We start from the raw sequence: 27,150 nt of genomic DNA, 5'->3' as shown, positions 1-27,150 counted from the left end.
TGGCTAACATTAAATACTGTTGTAAAGTGAATTGATTAGTTGTTACTCTGTATGATTCATTACTTGGCATGGAGCAGGCTGATCGTTTGACACACTCGGCAAAGAACCTGGCAACCCGACTGCTGGTATTATTTTTTTTGTTGTTGCGACTACGATTTTGAGACACTAGGTGGCGGTGTTCTTCTCATTCTCCACATTCAACCTTTAACCATTATTTAACCCCAAAAAATCCTGGTGTCCTGTTCAAGACAGGCCGAAACACAAATAACACAGTTTCAGATGTAACCATATAACAATTAAATGGAAACAACCTCTTCTAAGACATAAAAACATAATTCAAGATTCAAAACATCTACAGGCCTTCAAAGTCTTTTAGCATCATTTTGAAATGTTGCCCGCTGCTGCTGAATGCACACATTTGTCTTTCCCCAGTGTTAGCTGAGTGAAGCAGTGAGACAACAATGAAACTATGATAATATGGCAGGCAGGGTGATGGACTGATAGAGACATATGAGGAAATGGGTCATTCCTAAGAACAAGGTGTGTCTCACGGAGGCCTCAGAAACATCATCTTCAGTTTCGAACACAGTCTTGTAGGCTGCGATGATTTAAGATTATAATGAGAGGCTGTGCAGCATCTCAGCACATATATATTATTCGTCAGGCTTCACTTGAGTCAGCTGCGTTGTTTCACCGCAGCGTACAGGCCTCTTTTAAAAGCCTTTGGGAAGCGGCTCGCTCGCTAATGATGCTAACGTTGAGCTGCAATGGAAAAGCTTCGGCCCTCTAATGGATTCAAAATGTGAAAGAGGAGAGGAGCTGAAGAGAGAGAGGGGGGTAGGGAGGCAGGGAAGAAGCAGATGGAGAAGGGAGAGATGGGAAGAGAAAAAATAGCAATTAGAGGGTATGACGGAGCAGATACAAGAGTGACAGAGAGGGAGTGTTTCTGTCCTCCATTCCCCAGTGTGAGCTGAGGGCTGCTGGGTGTGAAGTATCCCTCTCCTCCTCCTGGTTTTACAGCAGCTCAATGTTGCCCTCTGTGGCAGAGAGACGTCACCGCACCCAGCTCAGGTGTCATCAGTGTGGGCTGGCCTTACGGCGACAAAACAGCTTGCGCAACACAGTCGACGTCACACACGCTTCTGTCTGTCCTACACCGCACTGGATACACACACACACACACACACACACACACACACACACACACACACACACACACACACACACACACACACACACACACACACACACACACACACACACACACAGTAAAGCACACACAGACAGACTCTGTGGCACAGAAGAAGTGCAGAAAAAGGCTTCCCTTCGCTGGTGTTCCCTCCTGACGCAGTGCCTTCAGGTTTTGTCTATGTGTGTGTGTGCGTGTGCGTGCGTCTGTCAGAGCAGTGTTGAACTGTGGCATGTCTGTCTGTGATAAGGACTCATGACTGGGCAGTTTTCTGTTTGTTTGTTTTTTTGGTTTCCGTCCTAAGCTTCCTGTTTATACAGTGACGTGCTGAAAGGACGAAGGACTAATCTGAATTATCTAATTGTTTGTTCTCTGGTTCTTCAGCTTCTGAAATGTGAGCATTTCTCGATTTTATACAATTTAGGGATGCATGGATTTATCAGCTGGACACTAGTGTCTGCTAGCATTCACCTTGTTGTCTGCCATCGGCCAATCAGATCATTTTCACCGATTGCAGTGGCCGCTGTTTATCTGCTTTGTATCAGTTTGGCTAAATGTCAAAAGGTTAAAAAGGCTCTTGAAACCGTTATTTTTTCAAAAATTATTCTTTTTCATGTGAAAATTGCTGTATTAAATGTTGTTCCTTTATGCATTGTTTCTCGAAAATATCTTTTGTTTTTGGACTGTTGGTTGAAAGTAAAAAATGTATCAATTCAAGATCATGCCATCTTGGATTTGAGGAAATTGTGATATATTTCATGATTTTATGGACACTAAATGATTATTTGCTGAATCAAAAATATTATCATCAAGAAATTGAAAATGACTTATTAGCTGTACCTGAAAATTAAAGCCCAAACATAAATCCAACATTGGTTATAATCCTCTGCTGTGGAAAATTCCCATTTAAACCTCAGCTGCCAGATTATTTGGTACAACTAAAGCATGCTTATACATCAGGCATGCAAAACATACTACCGTCATGAAGGTCATAATGTTCAGTTGTTGGTTAGAGAGCGAAGACATTTAATAAATGCTACTGTAAATACAAAACTAACCAGATATTTCTTCCTCTTTTCTCTCCATGTGACTCCATCTTTCCTCCATCCCCTCTGTCCTTCTCGTGCTCATCCAGGTGGCCTCTCAACATCCTCAGACAGCCGCCCGGCAGTGGTGCGCTACAGTAAGGACCAGCGGCCCACCACCCTGCCCATCCAGCCCTTCACCTTCCACCACCAGTTCGCCTCCAAACCGCCCCAGCCCAAACCTCTGCTGCCCCTGCTCTCAGGACACGTCTCTGGGATGCAGGCCCACTCTAGCTCCGGTTCTGGTTCTGGTTCTGGCTCAGGCTCCGGAGGTCTGGTGGGGGAGGACTGTGAAGATGCAGCTGAAGATGTGCATAGGTACCAGGGGACTGTGGCTGCAGCTGCCCCTCCACCTGGATCAGTTCGACCCTCACCTCTTGGGAGCTACTCCCCGGTGCGGTTCCAGGGTGCGCCCAGCTCTGGGACCTGCTCCACCTGCACCCCGAGCCCTCAGCCGCCACACAGCCTCTCCTGTCCGCTTTCAGCAGGCCTCAGCCCCCTGCACATCCCGCCCACAGGAAAGCAAGGGGGGGCTTCAGTGCAGCTAGCGTCTACCCCTCCACCTCCATCCCTGGGGGTAAAGAGAGGGACGGTGCCGCCAATGCTGCCTGCAGTGCAGGGACACTGTTTCCATCGTGGAGCTCTGCCCAGTTTACCAGCACTCCACAGTGACTCGCTGAGCCCGCTGGGCTGTCTGGACGATGGAAAGCAGGTGGAGGGAAGCAAAGGACCGGGAGCCAGGACACATAATGGTAGGTTCCAAAATATTTCCAGTGTGCCCTTAAATTATTATTCAGAAGATTTTCTCACAAGAAAATGCAGCTACTCTAAAAAAAAATAAAGGTTAAAATCTTTAACTTCAGGCACAAAGGAACACCAACATTGAGATAAGCCTGTATTAGTAACAAAGTTTTGCTTTATGTACACATCATACCAGGGACCCCACAGCAACAACACAGAAGTCGCTGTGTCTGATAAAGGGCTCATTTTGTGCGGAAATCCCATTATGACAAGCTTTTGAAAGTGTGAGAGCCTGTGGAACCCGTTTGAATTTTTTGTTGTCTAAAGACGAAGCTAAAGATGTCACCAATTTTGTTTCTCTTTCTCACCACGGCATGTTATCTTCTCAACATTTGTTTCTATTTATTAACATTTATTTAACCAGGAGAGTCCCAGTGAGATCCAAGAATCTTTTTTTCAAGGGAGACCGGGTCAAGAAAAACCTATAGCTACACACAGAAAACACAAAAACAAATGTACTGCGTAATGTGTTTTATGAATCTTTAAATCTTTCAGTTTGGATTTAAAATCATCTAACAAGATAAGCTCCCTGAGTTTAAAGTCTTTCTGCAACATATTTCATTCAGAGCGATGTATTCTACATCATATTTTTTTACTTTCAACTTTATTACTTTGTTCATCTTTCCTGTGTTCTTCTTTATCACTGTGTCACTCATTTGCTTTCTTGCAACTATCAGTCTATTGATGATTGAATCAGTCAGCATGTTTAGGAACTAGTTAAAAGTATTTGTAAACAGACAATCGATTACAAAAAACATATTTTGAAATGACTCGTGGTGCACATGAAAAGTTTCAGACCGGCCTTGCAAGTTATTAAGTTTTGTGTAATTGTTGTTCTCTTTAAAAGAAGCTAAGCTCTTTTTCTCTTTCTTCTCTCCCTTCATGCATGGATGTAAATCATCTCCTTCACCTTTTCCACTTGCCCTCCTCCTTCTTCTTTTTTCCCACATATTTCTTTTATCCTTTTACTCAATAATCCATCCTTTAACCGACCAACAATCCCTTCGATCATAACCCTAACACCTCCCCCTCAGCACACCACCTCTCCCCTCAGGCTCTCAAATGGAGGGAGTACCGTCGTCGAAACCCTCTGGGGTTGGAGAGAGTCTCGGGGGGCCACTCCTCTGCAGGATCAGGCCCCCTCTCTGGTAACGTGGAACCCAGGAGGGGCGGGGGACCAAGACCCGCCAGACGGAATGTGTTCGATTTCCCTTCAGTCCCCTCTGGACACGCGCTGGGACAGCTCAATGGTGCTCGTGATCTTACTGACGTTGTTAGAAGGAATGCAGGATTATGAAGATATTTGAAAAGTAGACTTGGGTGCTTAGTATTTTACTACATTTTTAGGGAGTTTAAGGTGCAAAGAAGGCCTTATCTGGGGGGTGGTAAAGATGTTCCTCAAAGTCTAGCTACAGTTACATTCTCAAGAATCCTAGTGTGTGTTTTTATACGTGTGTCTGATTATCTGTGCATGTGTGTCTCAGCAGCGGGCCAATCAGCTAAGCTGCAGCAGATCTACAGCGATTTCCTGCCGGACTACTTCTCCATGACCGAGAAGCCTCCGGAAGAGTTCTGTCTCTCCCCCGACGCGTCCACTTCCTCCTCCTCCTCTTGCTCTTCCTCACTGCCCCACATCTCTGTGGACCTGACGCAGAAGAGAGGTGTGTGTGTGTGTGTGTGTGTGTGTGTGTGTGTGTGTGTGTGTGTGTGTGTGTGTGTGTGTGTGTGTGTGTGTGTGTGTGTGTGTGTGTGTGTGTGTGTGTGTGTGTGTGTGTGTGTGTGTGTGTGTGTGTGTGTGTGTGTGTGTGTGTGTGTGTGTGTGTGTGTGTGTGTGTGTGTGTGTGTGTGTGTGTGTGTGTGTGTGTGTGCGTGCGTGTCTTCTGTTCACTGCTGTCTGTGATTATTGATGCAGTGTCTTGGTATCTTTTTGACAACATGAATTTTTCGGCAAAAAAAGCGACAAATTGCTGCAGGGTAAGACCTCTTCTTGCAGCTCACCCTCTCCCCGCATTGTCATGGAGATGATAATAGTTGATCATGTGATAACAGGTTATTAAGGGAGATTGTTCCAATGCAGCTTCTATATATACTAAGTCATAATGAAGCAGATTGTGTACTACCTCTGAGGCTTTAATTCCTTCTCATAGGCAGAGGAGCCTTTAACAGAATAGCATCTCTGTTATATACACATATACTGTCTGCCTATTATGTTTGTGTTAATAGATACAAGTCAGGTTTGTTCTGTGAGCTCAAAGGATGGCCCAGAATACTGCTGCACTGCAGACAGCATCAGATAAAAAAGCTGAGATTACAGTTTGGAAAAATAAAATTTCCAGAGCATGCATTGTCGTTGACATGCAGAACGGGGAGTGAAATGATGTCGTTGGCAGGTGCTTAAATCAAGTGCCTCTCGCTGCAGAAAGGCTACTTAACAGTGAGGAGGGTAATTGAAGGCCTCTTGAGGCGGCAGAAAGATCATCCTTCAGATGGATCCTCCAGCTTTACCTTCATGTACGGACCAGCAGCTACACTGCTGAAGCGTACCTGAGCAGGACCCCACGGGACAGATTTACAGAACCTTTTCCACCTTTGTTTTAGATACACGGCGTCATTTATCTAACAGATGCACAAGCCAAGAAGTACAGTTTGGCTATCATGCATGTTATTATAATTAAATAAGTAAAGCTAAAATCAGTGCTTAGTAGGCGTTGGATCATGGTCTTTGTCAATGTTTCAGTGCATTTTGTCTGATCAGGCTTACGGCCGGCAAATAGTAATTACTGCCTAAGTAAAACAAACAATGAATTGATGCAGATTGCAAACACAAAGACGGTGAAGGATACAGCAGCTGTTGTGCTAAACTTCCCTACAGAGGAAAGGAAAATAAAGGAAACAAATAGCAGACTATCACAAAGAAAATGACTTTTCATCATGTGACACTCACTCGCAAAGACTGTTATTTGTAACCAAAAATGAAAAATTGAACTCTGTCTTTCTAAGGTTTGGTGAAAGCCGTGAACACAGCAGTGGATCTGATCGTGGCACACTTTGGCACCAGTCGAGACCCAGATGTAAAGGTAGGAGGTTTTTTGATGACTGCTAATCACAAACTGACTGCACACTCGGATGGCGGCATCTGTTTTCTAGCATCACCGTTTATATATGTTTACTCAAGTATGACACTTTTGACCCGTCATACTTCTACTTCACCACATCTCAGAGTTTTTAGTCCTTTGAATTCAAGTCAATATTTTACTTAAATAAGCTTATAGAATATAATGTCTTGTTTCAGATTAAACCTGTGGTCTGCCTGACCCCTTGGTAGGAAAACTCTGAACTTTACTCAGTAAATTATTATTATTTTCTCCTTTTCTGTATTTGTAAGTTGAAATAATATAATCTGAAATGATTAATACAAAACATTGATTTTAAAAGAGATGCTGCTTTCACATTGATGAATCTGGAACATATGGCAGAACAAGTACTTTTGATTAGCTAATGATGCTTTTGTATTTGTAAAAAAGGATTTTAAATGCAGTACTGAACTAGTTTAACATTATTGTCTTTGTACTTTTACTCAAGTAAAGGATCTGAGTACTTCTTCCATAACAACAGCAACAGCAAAGACTGAGTTAGTCTATAAAATCCTAAAACTATGTTTGTCTTTTCAAGGTGTGTTTTTCTTGTGTATTCAACTTAGTGTCACATTAGGTTTAGGACTCACATGTCCTTATTAATCATACAGCACACGAGCCATAAACTCACCGCCACAAACATTTTCAGAAATTTAATTGGTCCCAAATTACTTTTGGACTTCAACCAGGAATCTGAATTTCTGGCACATAATGTGGATATTTACACAGAGTTCATAAAACAGTTAATGAAGTAAGGCTAAGAGAAGATGACAGGCAGGAAAATACAACCTAGCATCAGGAAGTGATTGAAAACAGATCATATATTTTACCTTCTGTTTCTTCATTCTGATGATGCACAGAAGCTTTTGTCCTTTTCTACACTCACAGGTAGAAAAAGGACAAAAGCTGCTTTGGCTAAAAATGGACCAGAAGAATTGCGTCATTGCACATCTTGTCTCTGAGTCTCATTTATTCACTTTCATTCCCTTTATCCCCTAATGTTTCTCTTCTGCCAGGCTAAACTGGGGAACAGCTGGGTGAGTCCCAACGTAGGTCACCTCATCCTGAAGTACCTGTGCCCGGCCCTGCACGAGGTGCTGCAGGATGGCCTGAAGGCCTACGTCCTGGACCTGATCATTGGACAACGGCGTTGTCAGCCCTGGAGCCTGGTGGAGGCCTCCACACATTTGGGTGAGAACGCCACATTTTGAATTAACATTTAGTTAAAGATGGGGCAGTTCAAGATGGCTGCAATTTCATCATATCAACGCATTTCAGCTTCATGCTTAATATGCCTTTAAATAACATCACAATCTGCAAATTCCAAAGCAGATTATTCTTATTTTACATAACCTGTCTTGTAGACGCCCTGAGCCACAACATGGAGGAAAACTGTTATTTAACCGTATTTGAAGATGGACTTTTATACTGAAATTATACTGTAGATACAGTGATAGCAGCCGTATGAGGTGATAGGTCAGAGAACAATGAGGCGCTTAACATGATATAGTGAAGATGTTTTATGTGTTTGTCTCTGTCAGGCCCGTCCACACGTGTTCTCCACAGCCTGTTCTCAAAGGTGAGCCAGTACTCTGAGCTCACCAGCCACAGCAGTAGACTCAACGCCTTCATATTCGGCCTGCTCAAGTAAGTCCTTTATCCCGCTTTATGTATTTTTCACAACGATGGCTCTCATCCTCGTGGTCAGGTTCTTTAAAGCGGCTACAAACTGCTTCTTTTTTAATCCTCTCCTCCTCCTCTCCTCCTGTCATCCCCCCTTTCCTACCCTCTTTTGTGAACTGGATTGATCCTCTGGGATAAATTAGGTTTTCTTGAATCTTGAATCTATATTTTTAAACAGAGCTAAAAGAGAGTGGATATTAAACTTTTATTATTATTTATCCCTTATTCAACCAGAAAGGCTATTTTGAATTCTTTGGCTGACTCATGTTGGTGTTTAAAAGGCGTTTTGATTCAGTAATGTAAGCGTACTGTGATTTGAGAGGACTTTGTTCCACCGGATTCATTTTAAACCATGGCATCGTTGCTTGAAAGACGCAGCTGTGAGTGTGATGATGCCTAAAATTGTCCTGAAGGATAGTGATGTTGCATTTATCCTGCTGTGATTTTAAAATGAGCCTCTCCTTATATTTCAGCCTAAAATCTTTGGAATTCTGGTTCAATCACCTCTACACACATGAAGGCAAGTCTCATCATCTGCCCTTTAGATTCCCAGATAGTGATTTAATGTCCATATGTGTAACGTCTCACTTCTTAATCTTTTTACTATCCATAGATATTGTAGCAGCACACTACAACCCGTGGGGTTTCCTTCCTCTGTCGCTGGGGGCGTGTCAGCCGCTCTTTGAGGAGCTCCTCCTCCTACTGCAGCCACTATCACTCCTCCCGTTTGACCTGGACCTGCTGTTTGAACCGCATCTCCTGCAAAAGGGCCAGGAGCATCTCCGTCGCAAAGAGCAGCTGTGCTCTGCAGGCCAGGGTGTCGACCAATCGACTCGCTCCACCTTCCAGCTCATGAGGGGATGGAGCACCACCGTAAGCGAGATGGTCAGAGACTCGAGCGCAGAGGTGAAGAAAGAGAGGGCTGGGCTGAGACGAGAGGGAACGTGGCCGAGGATGGAAGGGGTAGGGCAGAGAAGAGAGGGAGCGGTAGGGAAACAGAGGTTGAGGAGTGAGGGAGCAACAACTGAGAGCATGACAGCCGGGACCGTTAGCAGACCGGCAACGATGGAAGCAGGGTTTTCCAATCTTTGGAAGGAGAGGGGGATGAATGCGCAGAGAATGAAAGGCGTAGGACAAGAGAGCCAAGATGAAGGTGAGAAGGACAGGAGGAAGGAAAAAGAGAAGGATGTGACGGAGGAGGGGCGTCAGCGGCAAGAGAGACAGGCGGGCTGGTGGTACCAGCTCATGCAGTCCTCACAGGTTTACATCGACCAGTCCACAGAGGGGTCAAAGTTTGTTAAGACTGAGAAGAGGAGGAAGTCATCCGAGAGAAGACAAAACCAGCTGCCGCCCACCAGAGAGGGAGTGGTGGAGGGGGCCGAGTCAAGCCAAGAAGGGGAGGACTTTAGAAGCAGAAAAAGCAGCAGTAGCTCGAGCGGAGAGTCGGCTGGATCAAGGGGAAGGCCTTCGTGGATGGGCAGCCCACCAGACTCTGTTCTCAGCCATGAGAAAGAGACAAAACCTGCCAAGGTCACAGGGACCGGAGCTCAAGCTGCAGCCCAGGAGGAGAGCCCCTCACAGGGACAGAGTCTGCGCTGGAGCAGGCTCTTTGGATCGAGTGTTGGTTCTCCTTCCAGGGTGGAGGCAGCGGAGCAGAAGGCAAAAGCTCAAAAGAACAGGTAAGTTTGAGGATATTCAGTGTTTTTCTCGTTGTCAAGTATTTTGTGTGTATCCAAATCCTGATCACATTCTTCTGTTCTATAAAGCTCCGTTAAGGGGAGACACTACAGGCGAAACTAATAGATATCACCATTAAGCTTCCCCAGTCAGTTACTTACATTTGCACAAATATGTTTTCTCTAATTGTATGTTTAAATATGCATTATTCAGTGCTAACTTTTGGTGAATTTCAGGGAGATCTACAGACACAAACAGATAAAAATACACTGTTACACTGGGTGACACGTTCCTTCATTACCATGAACACGCGTGCGTGCGCACAAACACACACACACACACACACACACACTGGTGATGGAAATCCTTAAAACTCTTTTCACATTAAAACTCTCTTTAATGGGGTGTTTTCAAAGTTCGAGAAGCGCTTGGATTTTGAATGATGCACTTGCTGTTTGAAATGTAGGTCACTGAGGATGCCAAGTGTACTTGTGAACACATTTTGAAACATGAAACTTTCACATGTTTTCCCTTAATTTGTCACCCTTCTCCAGAACGCTGTCACAAAACATCATTTTGGTTGTTTAAAGCACAATAATATCTAATGTAATGTGACAAAGAAGTGCAATAATCAATATATTGAATGTAATATGTTGTGAGCTTCCTGAAAAGCTTCAGAATGCAGTGTGAATAACATCAGCCATATATTTAAAGTTTAAAACACGTCACCCTTTTTTTACAAGATGTTACTTTAGTGAAATACATTACACACTTTTCCATGCTGTGTTTCTCTCCCTCAGGCCACCATCAGGTTGGCTTTCTCTGGATCGCTCTGTTCTCGACCTTGTAGCTCAGACTATTGGAGCAGGCAGTGGGAAGAAGGCGGAGCCTCCAGCCACACCGACTCACACCCAAACCAAACCTGCACCATCATCAACACAACCAACTGAAGCCAGACAACAACCTCCGTGGTAAACAGAGAGCGAGAAAAATTAAAAAACAACTGCCTTTGAAGAACCAAGTGCCCTACTATCCGTTTACTCAATACAAACTCTTTGTAGATTTTAAACTTAAAATCATGTATAATTGGACAATAAAAATATATGATTATGATTTTTGTATATTTATGTTACCGGATCAATCGTTTCCACCATAATTTCATAAAGACCCCGGGGATATCTCCATATTATTTGTTTTGTCAGACTGACACCTCTAAAATGGGCTGCCACAAGTTTGGTATATTTGATTTTTAAAATGGCCTGAAATTATTCATTGTCACCAGTTATTTTTTGTCCATTGACTCATAGATTTTCTCCATGTCCTCTGTCATTCCTCAGTGAAGTACGAGCATTGTGCCACCACATAGCCACCGAGCCAGGCCAGCTGAGCTTCAACAAGGGCGACATCCTGCGGGTTCTGAGCAAGGCTGACTCAGACTGGCTGCTGTGCTCCCTGGGCTGCACCCGGGGCTTGGTCCCCATTATCTATGTTACCCTCGATAGCATGGAGGACAGCCAGGACGCCGCTGGACTCGGGCAGTGCTGAGCGGAAGCTGAGAGGAAAACTGCTTCAGAGACAGCCGCACACCTACTGAAGCAAAAACCTGCACATCGGGCATGATTCCCGAAAAAAACATTGTAGAAAATATGAAGATGATGAAGATTATGTACGGACACATGCAAGGGAAGCATGCAGGCCAGAACCTAAAAGGGTACATCCAGACAAGTATGCATGCATACATCCAAAAACCAAAAGACCAGACAAGAAACCCAAAGACACTCGGACCCACACTTCTCTGCGCGAAGCTGTGCTACTAGCTCAACTATGTGACTGTCCAGTGTATATATCATCCATCTCTAAGAGGAGGGAACTACTTACAGATGGTCAACTTCACAATATAATAATATAACATGCCTAGCTGCACTTTGCTGTACTGTCTGTATGTTCACCTCGCTGTGCCACACTCTGAACACAGTGCTCCGTCAAACGCCGGGGTCTGTTTGATGTCCTGTTGCTTACTTCTTGGTGGCGATTTTAAATTTGTGTAGAAACCAGTGAATCTTTGCTTTGTAAGATTTAAGGTGGTTGATGTAAAAGTTAAAGAAAATCCACATCTGATTGAGCATATTATTAATATTCATATTAGGAGAGAAGAAAACCACAAAGGAGGTTGTTTAGACGGCTGAAAGTTTAAATCTGCTTCCGTTCTCCATCCGTCTTATTTATGGCAGCCTTGAGATGCAGGAAAGATTTTTTTCACCAGAATTAAATAGTTTTTTTTTTCATCTGTGAAAATTAATAAAGCAAGCTAAGAAAAGCGTGTCGAAAAGTTAAAAAAAAAGCAGCAGATACAAGCCTTTACTATTAGAAACATGAAGAATTCATGCAGGGACATGACAGTAATGTTACATAACTTGCTTAAACATAATATATGTACCTCGTGTTTAGAGTGCATGGATAAATTCCAACTCACCTGGAAGAAAACAGGATGCTTTCAGTCCTGTTTAGAAGAGAACAATGGCCGAAATGAATATTACAACAACAAACACCTGGGAAAAAAACTGTTTTCATGGATTAAAAAAAAATCTGATCCTTCTTGGCTCTCAGGGCTTCCGTACTTATTTGATCACTGCTCGTCAAAGCCTGTTTAGATGGAGACGAAAGATTGGATGGATGAATCAATGGCTGACGTTCCTCAAGTGCATGTAACCTTGCAAAAAATGTTCCCTACAATCCTGTTTCCCCTCGGTCTCCCCCTCGATCTGTCAAACTTCAAACGGAGCGGCGCCAGTTTGAGCTATGCAGTTGCTCTAACGGTACATTCTGTAAATGCATATATGACTTACACTTGTGGTGAGTTCTGTTTATTTATTGACCAGTTCAGTTAGCAAAGGATTACAGGAAAGACAGGGAAGGATGTTCAATGAAAGCAAAGCATTGCGGAGGAGAATGTGTTGGGGATCCAGCCTTGGAAATGATTGCTAATTAGTTAAAAGCATTTAGAGAAGAAGTAAATGATCTTACCTATGCCTTAAAGCGCTTGAGAACAGGGTGAATTACCCTGTTGGACACTTAATGACTAATATTTGTCCTGATGTTATATTTTATATATGCTATGTGACATTTTCCCACATTTACGCCTCCAGAGACTTCAAAGAAAAGTATAGAGATGATATAAAGGTGATATTTTTTGATGTTTAAAAAGGGAAACCCCAGCACATTTTGTGATGGTGGGTAGTCCTGTGTTGGTATGAACATGCTACTTGTCAATGCCCGGGTGTAACATGTGGCTTTTAAAATGAGTTGACGAAGAACTAAAATTAAGGCTATATACAGAATACCTGGATTGATGTTGAGTGGACTGTATACAGATGCCCAATCCAAATAGTTCCCATTATAAAATGGTAAAATCAGAGTACATTTATTAAATAAATGAATGCTTGTGAATTTTTTTTGAAAAACATATATAATTTTACCATTTAAAATTTTATTTTTGTTGCATTATTGTACATTTTTTAATGTATTAAAACGTTTAATTTCGGCATTCATTGAGCTGTAAATATATTCAAAATCCTTTCTGCCATAGAGCTACAGGTATCAATGTTATTACTGATGATTTAATGATGCATTTTATGTTAAGTACAGGAAGCAGGTAGTTTCACATACAGCTACAGTGGAAGTGTGTGACGAGTGGTGTCCTTTTGGGTCCTCCAGGCAGTTTTGCTGTTCATTGACATCCTGCATAGTTCACAGTGGGCAGACAGAAACAAACACATAGTAGTAATAAAAGCAGAGACAGAGGCTCAGGGGCAAAGAGGCAAAAAGAGATTCACGTTGATTTGGTATTTGATTCGCTGAGATGTTGTGCGAGAGAAAGAAAAGAAAAAGCTTCTCTAATTTTTTGATCTGCTATTCTCCCCTCGGCTGCTGCTGCCTCCGCCTACCTGTAAATACCTTTAGCATCAGTGACACTGCTCTTTTCTCTGTCTCCAGGCTATATGATGTGTACGTATGACATTATCAAACTACTATGGATGTTCAATAACAAAGTGCTCATGTGATCACAGACTCAATGGCTCCTGTGTCTTTTTTCCTTAACAGTGCTTTTGTTGTGCATTGATTTGCCAAAAAATTGAGGGTTGTGGAGATTACCAGAGCGTAGGCAGAAAGGTTTCAAACTAACTGTGAACTTTCTACCGGCTGAATCATAGATGGTATATAAAAGGGCTAAACAGATTCTGCGCCCCCTCATTGGGTGATCTGACAAAACCAATTTGTTTGTAAGTGTCAATTCTTGTTTGAGGTTTGCTGATTTGTTTCCATATAATGTACATCATTCCATTACTTTCTCAAAATACCAGATAACAATTTCTCCTGTTGAATGAAAGAGCAAGAAGCTCATCCTCAAATGTGCACAAAGCCAACAAACACATGTGCGAGCTGAGACGTTAAAACAGCACATGGGTGAAAAGCAAAGACGTAGTTTGTTTCTGTGGATGTTTTCAGATGTTTTTCCTCACCTTAGCACAGCCACTGTTACTATTACAGTTGCTTTTGAGTATTGAGTGTTTTATCCTCAAAAGACTAACATATTTTGTATGCAAGGAGTTGCTCACTATCTCCCCTGAAAGATAATTTATTTTCAGCAGCATTTTTCTGTTTTGCTATGGCAGAACGGAAGTAGATAAATGAAAGAAAGCAAGATGCCCCGCCATGTATTACAGTTTTAATATAATCATACTGCCTTCATCGTGTCTGTTGGTGAGGATGCACTTCAGCCCCCAGATGGTGCTGATGTTTTAAAGATGATCTGGATCTGCTGAGTTCACTGAACTGCAATATTCAGGCTCTTTTGAACTGTGCCAACTCACATCAGTACAGTCACACTGTTAGTATATATTTCGTTTCCGTTTTATTTATTGTCTTATTATATTAGCCTGTAGTGTCTGACAGTCTGTACCCTCTCCTGTCAGACTGAATTGCCTCCAGAAGTCACCTTTGCGTTTACAGGATCACGGTGACTCGACATTATGTGCTATTGTAGCCAATAGGTTTATTTAAAATGCATTTTTCAATGAAGGAACTATTTCAAACTTGCAAAATCAAGCTTGCCTAAATAAGATTTGTACAATTTTTTTATAAAATGATGCACAAACAGCAGAATGGGGAATATGTTTAATTGGTGTTACCAATTGGTACCGCTGCAGCCAAAAGCAAATTTAAGCATTTGGTGTGCAAACATTTCACTGACTGTTAGCTTTGTATTACCAAAATCAGCAGGAACACCAGTTACATGAAAGTCTGTGTTGAGAAATCTGAGGTCTTGGCTGGGGTCAGGTAAGTCTGCCTGCTGTGTTGGCAGGTAACCAACCATCATTGAATCTTAACTCAACATTTTTTGACTTTGCTCTTGGAGAAGACCCTTTTCCTGTTTCACCATGACAATGTCCCCTTGCGTGCACAAAGCCACCTCCATGAAGAAATGGTTTTCCCAGTTTGGTGTGAAAGAACTTGTCTGGTCTGCATAGAGCCCCTGACCTCAGCCCCATCCAACACTTTAGGGATGAACTGAAACGCAGTCTGTCAGCCAGACCTGATCACCCAACATCAGTGTTGGACCTCACTAAAGCTCACGTGGTAGAGTGGTCTCTCACAATGTTGCCTCCTCTCTCTCCCCCATTCCATTTCAACAATCATCAACCTGACAATTAGAGGCATGAAAAGCCCATTTTTTTCCCGGAAACTATCACATATGGTTATTCAAGTTTCCACATACTTTTGGCTATGTAGTGTATCTGAAAATGATCAGACTTTCCAAGAAAAAAGCATCATATTTCTGATAATGTTTCTATGAATCTGTGCAGTAGCGCCTCGTCCAGACCTGCCTTAACCAACACACTATTCTGCGAATTGTATTAGCGTCACAGTTCATCATCTTTCATGCATTTGTCACAAGGAACAAAGAACTACATAAGATCTTTTGGAACAATTAAGTCATGTGGAAATCCATAAGGTGTGGTGGATCATTCAGATTGTGCACAGTCACAACTGAGAGCAAGCTCAGGAACTTGGCAACGTGGGGAGAATAGCGCTGCTTGCATCATCCTGACAATCCTTTATTCCAGTACTTTCCCTCACCTTTGTTATAGTGCTGTTCTGGTATTTGCCATTCAACGGTTTCCTTCAGTTTCTTGGCACTTATTTCATGGATTCTACTTGTGCACTTTAAATTTTGAATAAACAAGGATTTTAGACATTTATTTTTGTACAGTTACTGTAGACAAGGGGCTCTGCCCAACAACCTAATTGTGAAATGTACTCCTTTTTTATCCAAGTGGATAGCATGATTAAACAATGAGTGTGTGACACTACACAGCCTTTTAACTTCTCAGATTAAAGATGATCTGAATAAATAGGTCTGTTGTGGTGGTGGGAACTTAAATTTCAGGGGAATCAATCATCACTCATTATCTGAAAGTAACAGGTTCGACTCCTGAGCAAAATCTAGAGAAGAAAACGTTATTTCACTGAACAAACAAGTTTTCTCTCTGATGACACTTCCTGCAGATATCATGTGCACTTTACCCTGTTGGTTATGGATACAGAAGTCCCTCAACAGAGAAGCCTAATTAACGTCTCATGCACTTAAGGTTTTAAAGGTTTCAAGTTACTTTCGAAGTTGAGTTATGCAAACTCACAACTCAGCTTTTCAACAGCCACAAAAGCTCAAACACAATGGAGCTGAGGGATCTTTAACTAAGGGGAGCATGGGCTTCACTCACAGGCTCCTGCTACTGTATTCAAATCTGCAACATTAAGTACATCCGACAAAAATCTGACAAAAGTATGAACCCAAATTCATATATTAATTCATTCATCCATGATCTAAAGAAGCAGGTGTCCAAAGTCAAAGAAATGTAGCTTGAAAAAGTGTTATTGAAACCATATTTTATTTCAATTCAAATATTATTGTAAAAAAAAATAAATCTGGTGGTTTTTGGAAGTTCCTCAAAGATTCCAGAGAACCCTCAACCCTAAACCATCACGGACTTATCTGACTTCCCCTGCAAAGTGCTTGAGTGTGACAGGCTGCATGGCCTTAAATGGTATAAACAGGAATGGGACAGCAGTGTACAGCGACATATCATGTTACATTGACAATGACACAACATGGTGTGTAGAAATGTGAGTTTTGGACTTTTTGTTTTACCTTCTGTAGGAGCCATTTCTGTTCATTGCTGGCATGCCATTACTGAGTTTACAACCATCTTGCAATATTATTTTTGGACACTTGGTGGAGGTTATTGGGAGCCAGAGGTGTGTCACATGATTTTGACTCGGGTCAGACTCAAGTCATGAATTTGATGACTTTAGACTCGACTTGACAAAATATAAATATCAATCTTCCTTCAACATTTGAAGTTGAATGAAAAACGGTAAGTTTTGAATGTAAACTAATGTTGGCTAACGTTAAGTAGCTTTTCTTTGCTGTGTAGTTAAATCAATGCAGCTGTAAACTCACTGTAAACGTTACAGTGCAGAAGCGACTTCACTCCCTTATTCATACTTTTTAAGCATATAAGCATGGCGGCATCATACTACGTCCTCATCGTGCACAAATGACAGACAGACTTTTGGCCAATTTAGTCTTTTACAAATGCAACGCAGCGTAGGGCCCTGAAATATAAAAAGCACAACCATTTTCCTTGTTATGTTCATGTGTCTCACATGTACACACACACACACACACGAACGCACGCACGCACGCACGCACGCACACACACACACACACACACACACACACACACACAAACACACATACACATACACACAGGCAATATGAGATGCGATCAAGACAGGACAGAAACTGCTGTGGAACTAGTTAAATTGCAATATGTAATGGAAATACAATGTTAGCACTTTTGTACAAATAATTACAGTTAAGAATGTTAAAAATTACTGGTTAATAGTGTAATGTCCTGCAATTTCAATTTCACTTGTTTTAATAAATATATAAATAAATACAGATTTTAAAATTATGCATCTCATCTCATCTCATCATCTCATCTTTATCCGCTTATCCGAGGTTGGGTCGCGGGGGCAGCAGCTTTAGCAGGGGACCCCAAACTTCCCTTTTCCGGGCCACATTAACCAGCTCTAACTGGGGGATCCCGAGGCGTTCCCAGGCCAGTGTGGAGATATAATCTCTTCACCTGGTCCGCGGTCTTCCCCGAGGCCTCCTCCCAGCTGGACATGCCTGGAACACCTCCCTAGGGAGGCGCCCAGGGGGCATCCTTACTAGATGCCTGAACCACCTCAACTGGCTCCTTTCAACGCAAAGGACTCGAAACTCAAACTTTAGGACTCGGAATTTGACTTGAGACTCGTCAGTCTTGCTCGGGACTTGACTCGGACTTGAGGGAAAAGACTTGAGACTTACTTATGACTTGCAAGACAATGACTTGGTCCCACCTCTCTCAGGAGCACAGGCTGGTATGAGTAGGGGCAGAGGTGACATGAAAGGGCAGGCCCAGGTAAAGGATGCACAAACAGTTCTCACCAAACGGGCAACACACCACGGCTGCAGAATGGACAAAAAAAACTTGTGCTCGTACACGTGCGCTCGCTTGTGCCCGTACACATGCATCCATGCTTTACTAAAGTCCACCTCTCTCAACCGGGCCACGACAATAGACTTTTGCTGTGAAGCGTGCTTGGGCACGGTACGGATGGCCAGTATGAGTGTGCCCTTTTTTATCAAACAGCATCATTAAAAAAAGTAGAAGAAATGTTTGATTAATGAACTGTTTCATGTGTTTTTATGAACCATCTTAACCTTTTCTTTTTAATCTTCCCCTGTTAACCCTGTGTTTAATGTACAACTCTCTGAGTTGTAGGTAATTCCCTCAGGCAAAGCCAAACAAGCCACCATGACCTCGACTTTACCTTGACTCTGACACTGTACCTGCCTGTATATGTCTTTCTTCATTATAAATCATGGAATTGTATCAGTCTTTCTGCACATCTATACAAATTTAAACCCCATGCAGGTTACAATCCCCAAAAAGCTAAAGCAGCTATGTTTTTCATCCTTCAATCCTTACAGATTTATGGGTGTTACATTAATATTTAGTGCCTTATGTTCAAAAAGTAGACGCTTCTTTGTTATTTCTTAACAAGAAGGCACAGTCAGTACAGCAACTGAGACTTTGTCTAGTAAACACATTTGTTATGATTGCAGTGTGAACATAAACAGACCAAGACTACAAGCGAAACCAAGATTTTTTTGCAGCTGCTATGGGGTTCAACATAAACAAAAAGAAATTTTGCGATTTCACCCATAAGAGTGAAGAGTCATCGACAGAGAATACTAGTCATGCTCAGGATTTGGAAAAACAAGACTTTATTATGAATTATATTACAATTTATATTTTTTATTCCTTGACAGGGTTTAATGGAGTATTTTCTTATCTGGATTAGGGGAATAGCGGTTGTCAGACTACACCCTCTTTCAGAAACAGTCAAACTCTTAATGCAAATGCATTTTCAAGTGAAGGTAAAAAAACAAAACACAGATGTGTATTTAAACCTCAAACATAACCCCATTGAGAAATGTCCTTGAATTATAGTTGGTTCTTCTGAGACATGTCCGGTTAACATCATTGTTATGATTTCAGTACAAACCAAACAAACCAAAACTAGAAATGAAACCAAGATTTACTTTTGCAGCTGCATTGAGATTCAAAGTAAACAAAAAGAAAAACACGGATCCTTTACTCCTTTCACTCGTAACAGAGTGAAGAGAGTCATCGACAAAGAATGATAGTCACACAAGGGATTTTGGGACTTTTATTTTTTAAAATAAATCAAGTAAACCCATTCAACGAACAACCAAGTGCTGCCTGAGCAGTTCAGTTGCTCACAGTAACATTAATGAGCTGCATAACTCTTACAAACATTCCCATTTTACACTCTTTCTATTTCTTTTACAATTCAACAGAAATACCATAAAATATATATATATATTAAAAAAATCCTTCAATATGTTTTAATTGAATTGCGACTCCAACAATTTTATAAAATACAATGGTAAAATAGGGAAAGCTCTCTTTTTATAATAGAAATCAGTTTTTCATTCACTTATTAGGTTTGATCTAACCCTTCTCATCTCCGGCTCTGTTATTGTTGTTGTTGTTGTTGTTGTTGTTGTTGTTGTGGTGGTTTCTGAAGGGGTCCCAGGTCACTTTCAGTTTACCCATGCTTCACTCCATTGCAACGTTTTCCCTGTAGACGCACAAATAATTTAGAAACCAAGCCATTTATGTAATAATTCTTTTAAACTGACACTTCTGCCCCAAAGTGATGAGAGATGAAGACAGTTTAGAGTATGTATACTCTCATCATGACTCAAAGCCAGTGGCGGTGTTTGTGGTTTCACGGTTGACTTGCACCATACTTAACAACTCAATTAGGCTTGACGAGGACGGTTTTGGTAAAGATTTTGTGTGACACTTACAGGTTACACTCTACTAAAATTGATTCAATCTCATGTAGTGAGAGTATTCTCAAGTATTGTGTTGATTAAGATGGCTGGTGAGCATCATGGTTTAAAATGACTTCAGATTGTGTCCAACATTGCAGTAGGTGGGACAACATCAAACTTTCAGATCTTACCATGAACATTTAAAGTAGTAGTTTGATTGGAATTTTAGCATTGAGTTTATTTAACACCGTGCCCTTTGATTAAGTTGCAGAATCAGCCCTGCGGTTGACTCCCCCGACTTTTCGCATAATCCTTTGAACTGGTTGGTGAAAATATGTTGAGATAAGTTACCTTGTGGTGGAGTTTCTTGCAGAGTATCCTCAGGTTGTCCACATGCTTCACCACCTCTTGGACCCACAGTTCATCAGAAGGCACACAGAGTTTCTTGCCACGTCTAGCCACAAAACTGCAAGAACACCAAATCATCCAGGTCAGGGTACGAATGTGATAACCTGTAGTCTGTCCCATCTACTGATTAGAACCACCATTCACCTAAAACTTACATCATCGCATCAATAGAGCAGCCACGTCCACCGATCTGTCTACTGTAGTCTGCAACCCTGGACTTTTCAATTGTTCTGTTACTGACACTCAAGCAGCAGTCAATGGGTATCTCCGCCAATGCCACTGAAAGACAAAGAAGATCAAATTAGTTTAGCATAAACTGTCCCTCCTCATCATTCAGTACATAGGCTTCAAAGGCAGATATGAAATGTGCAAATATATTAGATTTATATTGCTTTCCATGACTTAAATATATCAGTAAACACCCAACTGATTTTTGATGGATGCAAACAAGTGGCTTAATGAGACTTCAAACGTTGTCACACCAAACGTGCACATATCAAAAATAAAAAGCACATACTGGAAGCTACAGGTGGTGACGTCGCAGGCATGCAACTGTGGTGTAGTTGGTTATATAGCCTTACATTCGCTTTTTACTCCTGGTCATTGCATTTATGCTTCCAAAATCATAAAAGTGGTCATTATTTGTGAAGATCATCTTGCAGAACAAAACGTATAAGTATCATAAACCGTTGATTTTCTGCAATAAAACAAAAATTCAATAGAAAAATCCCATTTGGCTTTTTGTCAAGGGAACTTGGGCGATGCTATCTAACTTCTGGGTCATCCTAGGCAAATGCGTCATCCCTGCAAAACTTGAAATCAACTGAAATCCACTGTAAGCAATAATACAAAACTGATTACTGCTTTATGATGACTGTAATTATACAGTCCAGTTCAAGCTATAACTTGATTTACACACAAACAAACCAAACCAAAGCAAACCATCTTGTGCAATTCAAATCTGCTGCAAAACAGAAGTTTTATTTACTGCACATGCAAACGTTCTTTTGTTTATGAGGATATTATGTTGTTCTGTATGTGTGTGGGTGAATAATGAGGTGTGGCAAGCTGGCACTTTCCAGCCCATCAAACATTTGAGTGATGAGGATTTATAGCAGAAACACAATAAGGACATCTGGCTCAAATTCAAAAGATCTATTGGGTTACGTGAGGTTTATTTGGAGTGACTTGTTTGACAACAGGCGACTGGGATCTCTGCAGGTCTACAGAAAGATTCTCATTTTACTTTTTCCCCCCTGTTTTCCTCTTTCTTTCTCTTTTCTTTTGAAAAAACTTAGACTTAGACTTAAACTTCTCTTTATTGATCCTTTGGGATGACGCAAGGAAATTAAATTTCCAGCAGCTTACAAAAACATGAGGGAGGTATACAAAAAAATACAGTATGGATAACCAATAAACTCTTAGCTAAATAAATACAGAAAGTATACAGTATTTACAGTAAACAATAAACCCTTAGTCAAATATTTATGAGGTAGATGTAAGAATACGGGTCAAATAAAATTCACAGAAAGTTAAATCAGATAAGTAAAATGTAGAGTAAATGTATAAGATAAAATATGTATGACTGTATATGACAAAAATGAGCAGCAAGATTAAATTATTGCACTTAAGTGGTGCACAAAGAAAATAAGGTATGTAAGAGTAAAACATCAGCATTTGTAGTATTTTTGTCTTAATATCTTAAATAGACAGTATGTGACTCTTCTTGATCACATAACAGTGTCGAAACGTTGTGCTTGTGCTCAATAAATATTCATTATAGGACCTTTTTGTGTCTGCAAACACATCTGATATGTTTGAGTATGCATGCACGGTGTTTCAGCATAACTTTATTACTATTTTTTACTTGTTTTAAGGCAAAAAACCCATAATATTGTAAGAGTACAAAATGGAAATTTAACTTGTGCGCTCTCAATAAAGTTTAAAAAGATATCTAACTCTCTCATAAAAGTATAATAAAACAAACATATTGTCAGTGTTTTCTGCAAATTGCCAGCTGAACTCTGGACGCTGGAGTTGACCCCTCAGGAGGAAATTCAGGGAGGAAATGATCATCACTAAGGATGTGGTCAGTGTCCCCTCTGAGGGACAAGTGCAGGACACACACAAATCACAACAACACTCCCTGACTGGGATTTTCAGCCGTTAATCATTAACTTTAACTACAACGTAGGAGCTGCATAGAGGGAAATACCAGCAGCACGCCCTCCCTGCACTCTTACTGTGTTTACTCTGCTCTGATAACTAATATTCAGACAAGCAAAATGTTTTAAAGGTATTTGTTTCATTTTCCTGTTAGGTGTTGCATAGTTTTTAATATTAAACTGGTTAATAGACTTATTTTTTACTTAATATTTACTTTATATTATATCTTATATAATGTAATTTACCCCGATAGGGACAAGCGGTTGAAGATGGATGGATGGATATTATAATTTACTTTCTATTTAATGAATACTGTCGTTCTGTTTCTTCAAATTGAATAATAATCCTATAACTCCCACCACTGCTTAAGATCTGCTCAAGTAAAAAGCCCACAGACGTGTATTTAAAGCTGAAATGTTGAGGAAATTTCCTCCTCTTCCTCTTTTGCTCACTTTTGCTTCCTTTTGAAGCCAAATGCAAAGGATGCTGGGAAGGAAAAGACTCACCAGTGCAGCAGGTGATGAAGAGGATGCAGAAGAGGAGCTTGGTGTCACCCCACAGAGCCATGTCCGGTTGCTGAGCTGGTGAAGTCGTCTCTGGAGGCTGAATGGCTGAGCCTGTTCTCCCTTTTCAGCACCTGCAGGAGTACAAGGACGAGGAGGTGACTGCCTCTGGCTGGTCTGGCTGCTCTTATATGAGATGTCCACTCAGTTTCACTTTTCCTTTTCCCAGGTCACTCCTCCCCTGGGTCACTTCACTCAGAAGTCAATCAGGTCCATCATGAACCGAGAAACAAGTCATAACACTTTTCTTTTAAACCCCCCTCCCAGAGTTTATCGGCTCATATTTCAATTCCCATCCCACGTCAGACTTTCTTCTTCCAAGGTAACAGGAACAGTTGGTCACACTTTGAGTCACAGGCACACTTCTCTAATCTCTGATTTAACCCTCACATAACCACTGATCAACATTCACACTTGAACAGAAGCAGCGAAACAGGTGCATGACCCTGTAACTCAAGTTTACATTTTGTATTGTACAGTAGAAAAGCCTTGTTTGTTTTCGTGTCCCACAGGAGTATTTTGGGATATTTTTGTCTTCCACTGTAAGTTCTATCTAGGGGGTAAGAAAGCTCTGTGGGACAGCCACTGTTCAGTGTAAGAGTTCAGTGCTGTTTTTTGGACGTCATAGGGAAAATATATCACAATCCATGTTCAGACTAAAACCTTCAAGCAGAACTTTTAAAACATCAAGTATTGAGATTAAGAATGAGGTGAAGAAGTCTGTTTGGTTACTTAACAAAAATTAATCCCTTATTTCCACTGCGCTCACCTCGCCTCGCCTCACTTGGATCTGTTAGTTTTTTGGTTTTCAATGAGCAAAATTTGTGAATAGTACCTGGTACTTCTTTGGTACTACCTCAGGAGAGTTGAGGCGATACTAGAAGGCGGAGTATAAATACTTCAGACTGCCGATTGGTCAGAAAGCATTTTCACGTGTATGACCGGGACATCCTACACAAACCTGACATTTTTTAAGCTACCCAATCAGTAGTGACCGCAATTCGCAAACAATTGACGAGTTTAGTCAGGACGGTCTCATTATCGGGCCTTTGATATTGTACGAAGAGCAATGCACATCATGTGATATAACGTCATATTTCAAAAGACATCACACAAACCTGTTTATGAGAATACGGTAGTTTGGTTACTGATCCAGCAAGAGAGTAAACTGTGTTTGTGTAGAGTTAAAGAAGCAGATGTAATTTTGACCAAATGTGTTTTCCAAAAGGAAAAAAACAAATATTCCTTTATAGTTGCCTTGAAGGATCTACACTTTGCTGATGCCTTGTGTCTCCAAAATCTCAACTGAGTCGAGGAAGTGGCTTAGTTTTCACAGTAACTTTTTATTTTTTGTCTATTTTTGTTCTAATTTGCAACTTTTTTTCATTGGTTCAACACCTTGATTTCATCGTGTTAGCGGTTAGAGGGTGGGGACAGATTGAGTGGATTGGGAGGGAACAAGGAAATGTAGGGGGAGAGGGGCAGCAGGTATCAGAATAAGTGATATTTCACTGTGCCTTTGTTATTCTCATGGATATAAAAATGTGTTAATTATTATTTTTTCTGTTTCTTTCTGGGTGTAAATATGCTTTCTCTCCACTGTGTAAATAATGAATAGATACATTTTTAAAAAATGATCACAAAAAAGCAAATATGTTTACATATAAACATAATATCACCTGAATAATGAGGAAACATTTATAATGAACACTAACATGATCATATATCCGCAAAATGTTCACTGGCCACATACTTTATTTGTGTTTTCTCCTACAATATCTACTTGTAATTACATTTATGCAACAAAAGCATGAAAATATAAACTACTGAAAGGCAAACTCCATGTCTGCATCAATAAAGAAAAGGACTGAACAGAGAATTATGAGGAAGGTAGTGGGGTGTGGACATTCATGTTGGTTAGGTTTAGGTAACAAAACACTTTGGTTAAGGTTAGGGAAAGCTTGTGCTTTAAGGTAAATGTTGAGAAAGTAAAGGCATGCTATCCTTTAAAGGCATGGTTTCTGCAGCAGCATTCTGCAGATTAAAATGTCGCTTTCGCATTCAAATATAAAAACATAATATTTTTACTGTAACAGTAACATATGTACTTTGATGCTTTAAAAACTTTTAAAATGTAATTTAGCAGCAAATTTAATTTCCTCAGAAACCGTTTCCCACAAAATCATTGGTTTGATCCTTCCCACTTGAGTGCTTGTAACTTGTTGAGACCAAATGTTTCACACTGATGATATCAGAAGATTATTAGCATCATAAATCTATACCAAAGTAACAACACGCACTTACATTATTGCACAATTTGACTGTACTTTCTTTGTTGATTTATTCCCATGTGAAAGATGAGTGACACAACTCTGGAAAAACATTGCTTCCAGTGAAAAAGATACCACCGCATTGACATAAAGAGTCACTTTCTCTTCCCCATTCACTGTTCTGGGGCTGAGCTGTGGTCTCTTTGTGTTGACATAAAATGGACCATTATTCAATTTGACCTCTATCAGAGTAACTTCTGTGGTTGACCTCATTGCTTTGTCGGGCCACAGGTGCACATATTTGTTTATTCACACACTTTAAGTGCCATTGTAGCATTTACAGAGAAAGTTTCATTTTCTCGTAAATCTCTGCTTGGATGCTTGCCTTATCTGTCTGCTTTATTTACTCTCTTGCGGAGTTTCCCTTCTGAAGCACTTACTGGAAAATAAAAAAACTTGATGAACCTGCAGAGGAAAACCTGGCAAGAATCCAGACAGAAAAACATAAAAGCATTTTAGGAATGAGCATGTTGTTACATATCCAAACCTGGACTGATGGGAAAAGACATGGTTTACCTTCACTGAGTTGTCTTTGAAGACTTTAAAGGGAGAGTTTGTATTTTTTGTTGTGCTGTTAGTGTGTAAACTACATTAGATTTAGAGTTTAGAGAAGCAGACGGAGTACAGACACAGAAACTATGCAATGTGCTGCTGTGGACAGGGGCAGCAGCTAAGCGCATTTTATACACCTTGAAAGAAAATAACACCTAAAAAATTCAGTATCAGATTAATACTGTATAGTTAGAATATTTCTACTGCTTTGATATCAGACAGCCCAACCCCTTCTCAACCCAGCTTGTTGCATATAGGACTCTTTGGTGTGACTTGTTAATGCCCCGGGTAGCCCTACGCGTCAAAGCAGGACGCTCCTGGTCGCTTTTTTAAGTAACTAACTAACCAATCGAGACAGCTGTAGACTTCTTTACTTAACTTCAACTCAATGTGACTTTATATGTTGTTGTCAACTACATTTCAGGTGGAATCATTGTACTTTATACTCTATTACATTTATTTGTGTGTGATGAGGTTTAACAAACAAAAATAATGTGAGTTTTCAAAAATATAAATAAAATGCTTAATTATGCTGCTATAGGCCTAGTCTACCGGGGGATAATACTTTTCCTGATACTCTGAGCTTCTCTCCTCTCTGTCTGTATCATTCATGTCTCATCAATGCATGTTACTAATTCAGCTTCTTCCCCGGAGTTGTTTGTGCTTTGTCGTCTCGCAGGTCTCTGCTGATCGTGGTGGTGCCTGCTGCCGTGGTCCTACATATACTATCACTAGTTTAATAAACTATAAAATTTGTAGCCATAAAAACACCATCAGTGGTATGTCTCGCTGTATCGTAGCTGCTATTGCCACTACTCATCACTGATCATGTTTGCCACCATAATTATTATCATTGTCATATTCTATCACCTTAGCTGTGCTTGTTTCTACTATTCTGTTGTATTAACTGTCTTAACATATACGTTATATTCACATTACTATAGATATTATTATAGTTACTGTTAGGCTTTGCTTGCTTGCATCTCTGGAAGTGTGTCTGTCTGTCTCTCTCTGTCCATCTGTGTGTCTTTTCTCTCTTTCTCTCTCCTTTTCTTCCTCCCCAACCGGTGCAGACAGAT

The 27,150-nt window shown here is 40.8% G+C and overlaps 2 protein-coding genes across 5 annotated transcripts in view; one reads left to right on the top strand and one right to left on the bottom strand.

Moving 5' to 3' along the window:
• The window catches only part of rusc2 (RUN and SH3 domain containing 2), a 42,374-nt gene extending 28,736 nt beyond the window's left edge, over positions 1-13,638 (top strand). The window contains exons 4-13 of one of the 4 annotated variants that reach the window (XM_083912484.1): positions 2,325-3,026; positions 4,110-4,325; positions 4,563-4,736; positions 6,076-6,152; positions 7,226-7,400; positions 7,751-7,856; positions 8,366-8,412; positions 8,506-9,571; positions 10,370-10,540; positions 10,907-13,638. In XM_083912484.1, coding sequence (XP_083768610.1) covers positions 2,325-3,026; positions 4,110-4,325; positions 4,563-4,736; positions 6,076-6,152; positions 7,226-7,400; positions 7,751-7,856; positions 8,366-8,412; positions 8,506-9,571; positions 10,370-10,540; positions 10,907-11,114 — 2,942 coding nt within the window. In that variant the 3' untranslated portion in view covers positions 11,115-13,638. Of the gene's footprint in view, positions 1-2,324; positions 3,027-4,109; positions 4,326-4,559; positions 4,737-6,075; positions 6,153-7,225; positions 7,401-7,750; positions 7,857-8,365; positions 8,413-8,505; positions 9,572-10,369; positions 10,541-10,906 lie in introns of all 4 variants that reach the window. The other 3 variants (XM_083912483.1, XM_083912486.1, XM_083912485.1) reach the window with 3 other exon arrangements.
• Positions 13,639-19,411: 5,773 nt separating this feature from the next.
• Positions 19,412-23,272, bottom strand: LOC310946055 (eotaxin-like). The gene is made up of 4 exons (XM_083912340.1): positions 23,133-23,272; positions 20,616-20,739; positions 20,404-20,518; positions 19,412-19,853 (listed from the first exon to the last, which is right to left on the bottom strand). Exons 1-4 carry the CDS (start codon positions 23,191-23,193, stop codon positions 19,821-19,823), a joined length of 333 nt encoding a protein of 110 aa, XP_083768466.1. The 5' UTR covers positions 23,194-23,272; the 3' UTR covers positions 19,412-19,820.
• Between the last annotated feature and the right edge of the window lie 3,878 nt (positions 23,273-27,150).

Source organism: Echiichthys vipera (assembly GCF_963691815.1).
Source record: "Echiichthys vipera genome assembly, chromosome: 4".
NCBI classification, from domain to species: Eukaryota; Metazoa; Chordata; class Actinopteri; order Perciformes; family Trachinidae; genus Echiichthys; species Echiichthys vipera.
This window is presented reverse-complemented; position numbering and strand designations above follow the sequence as displayed.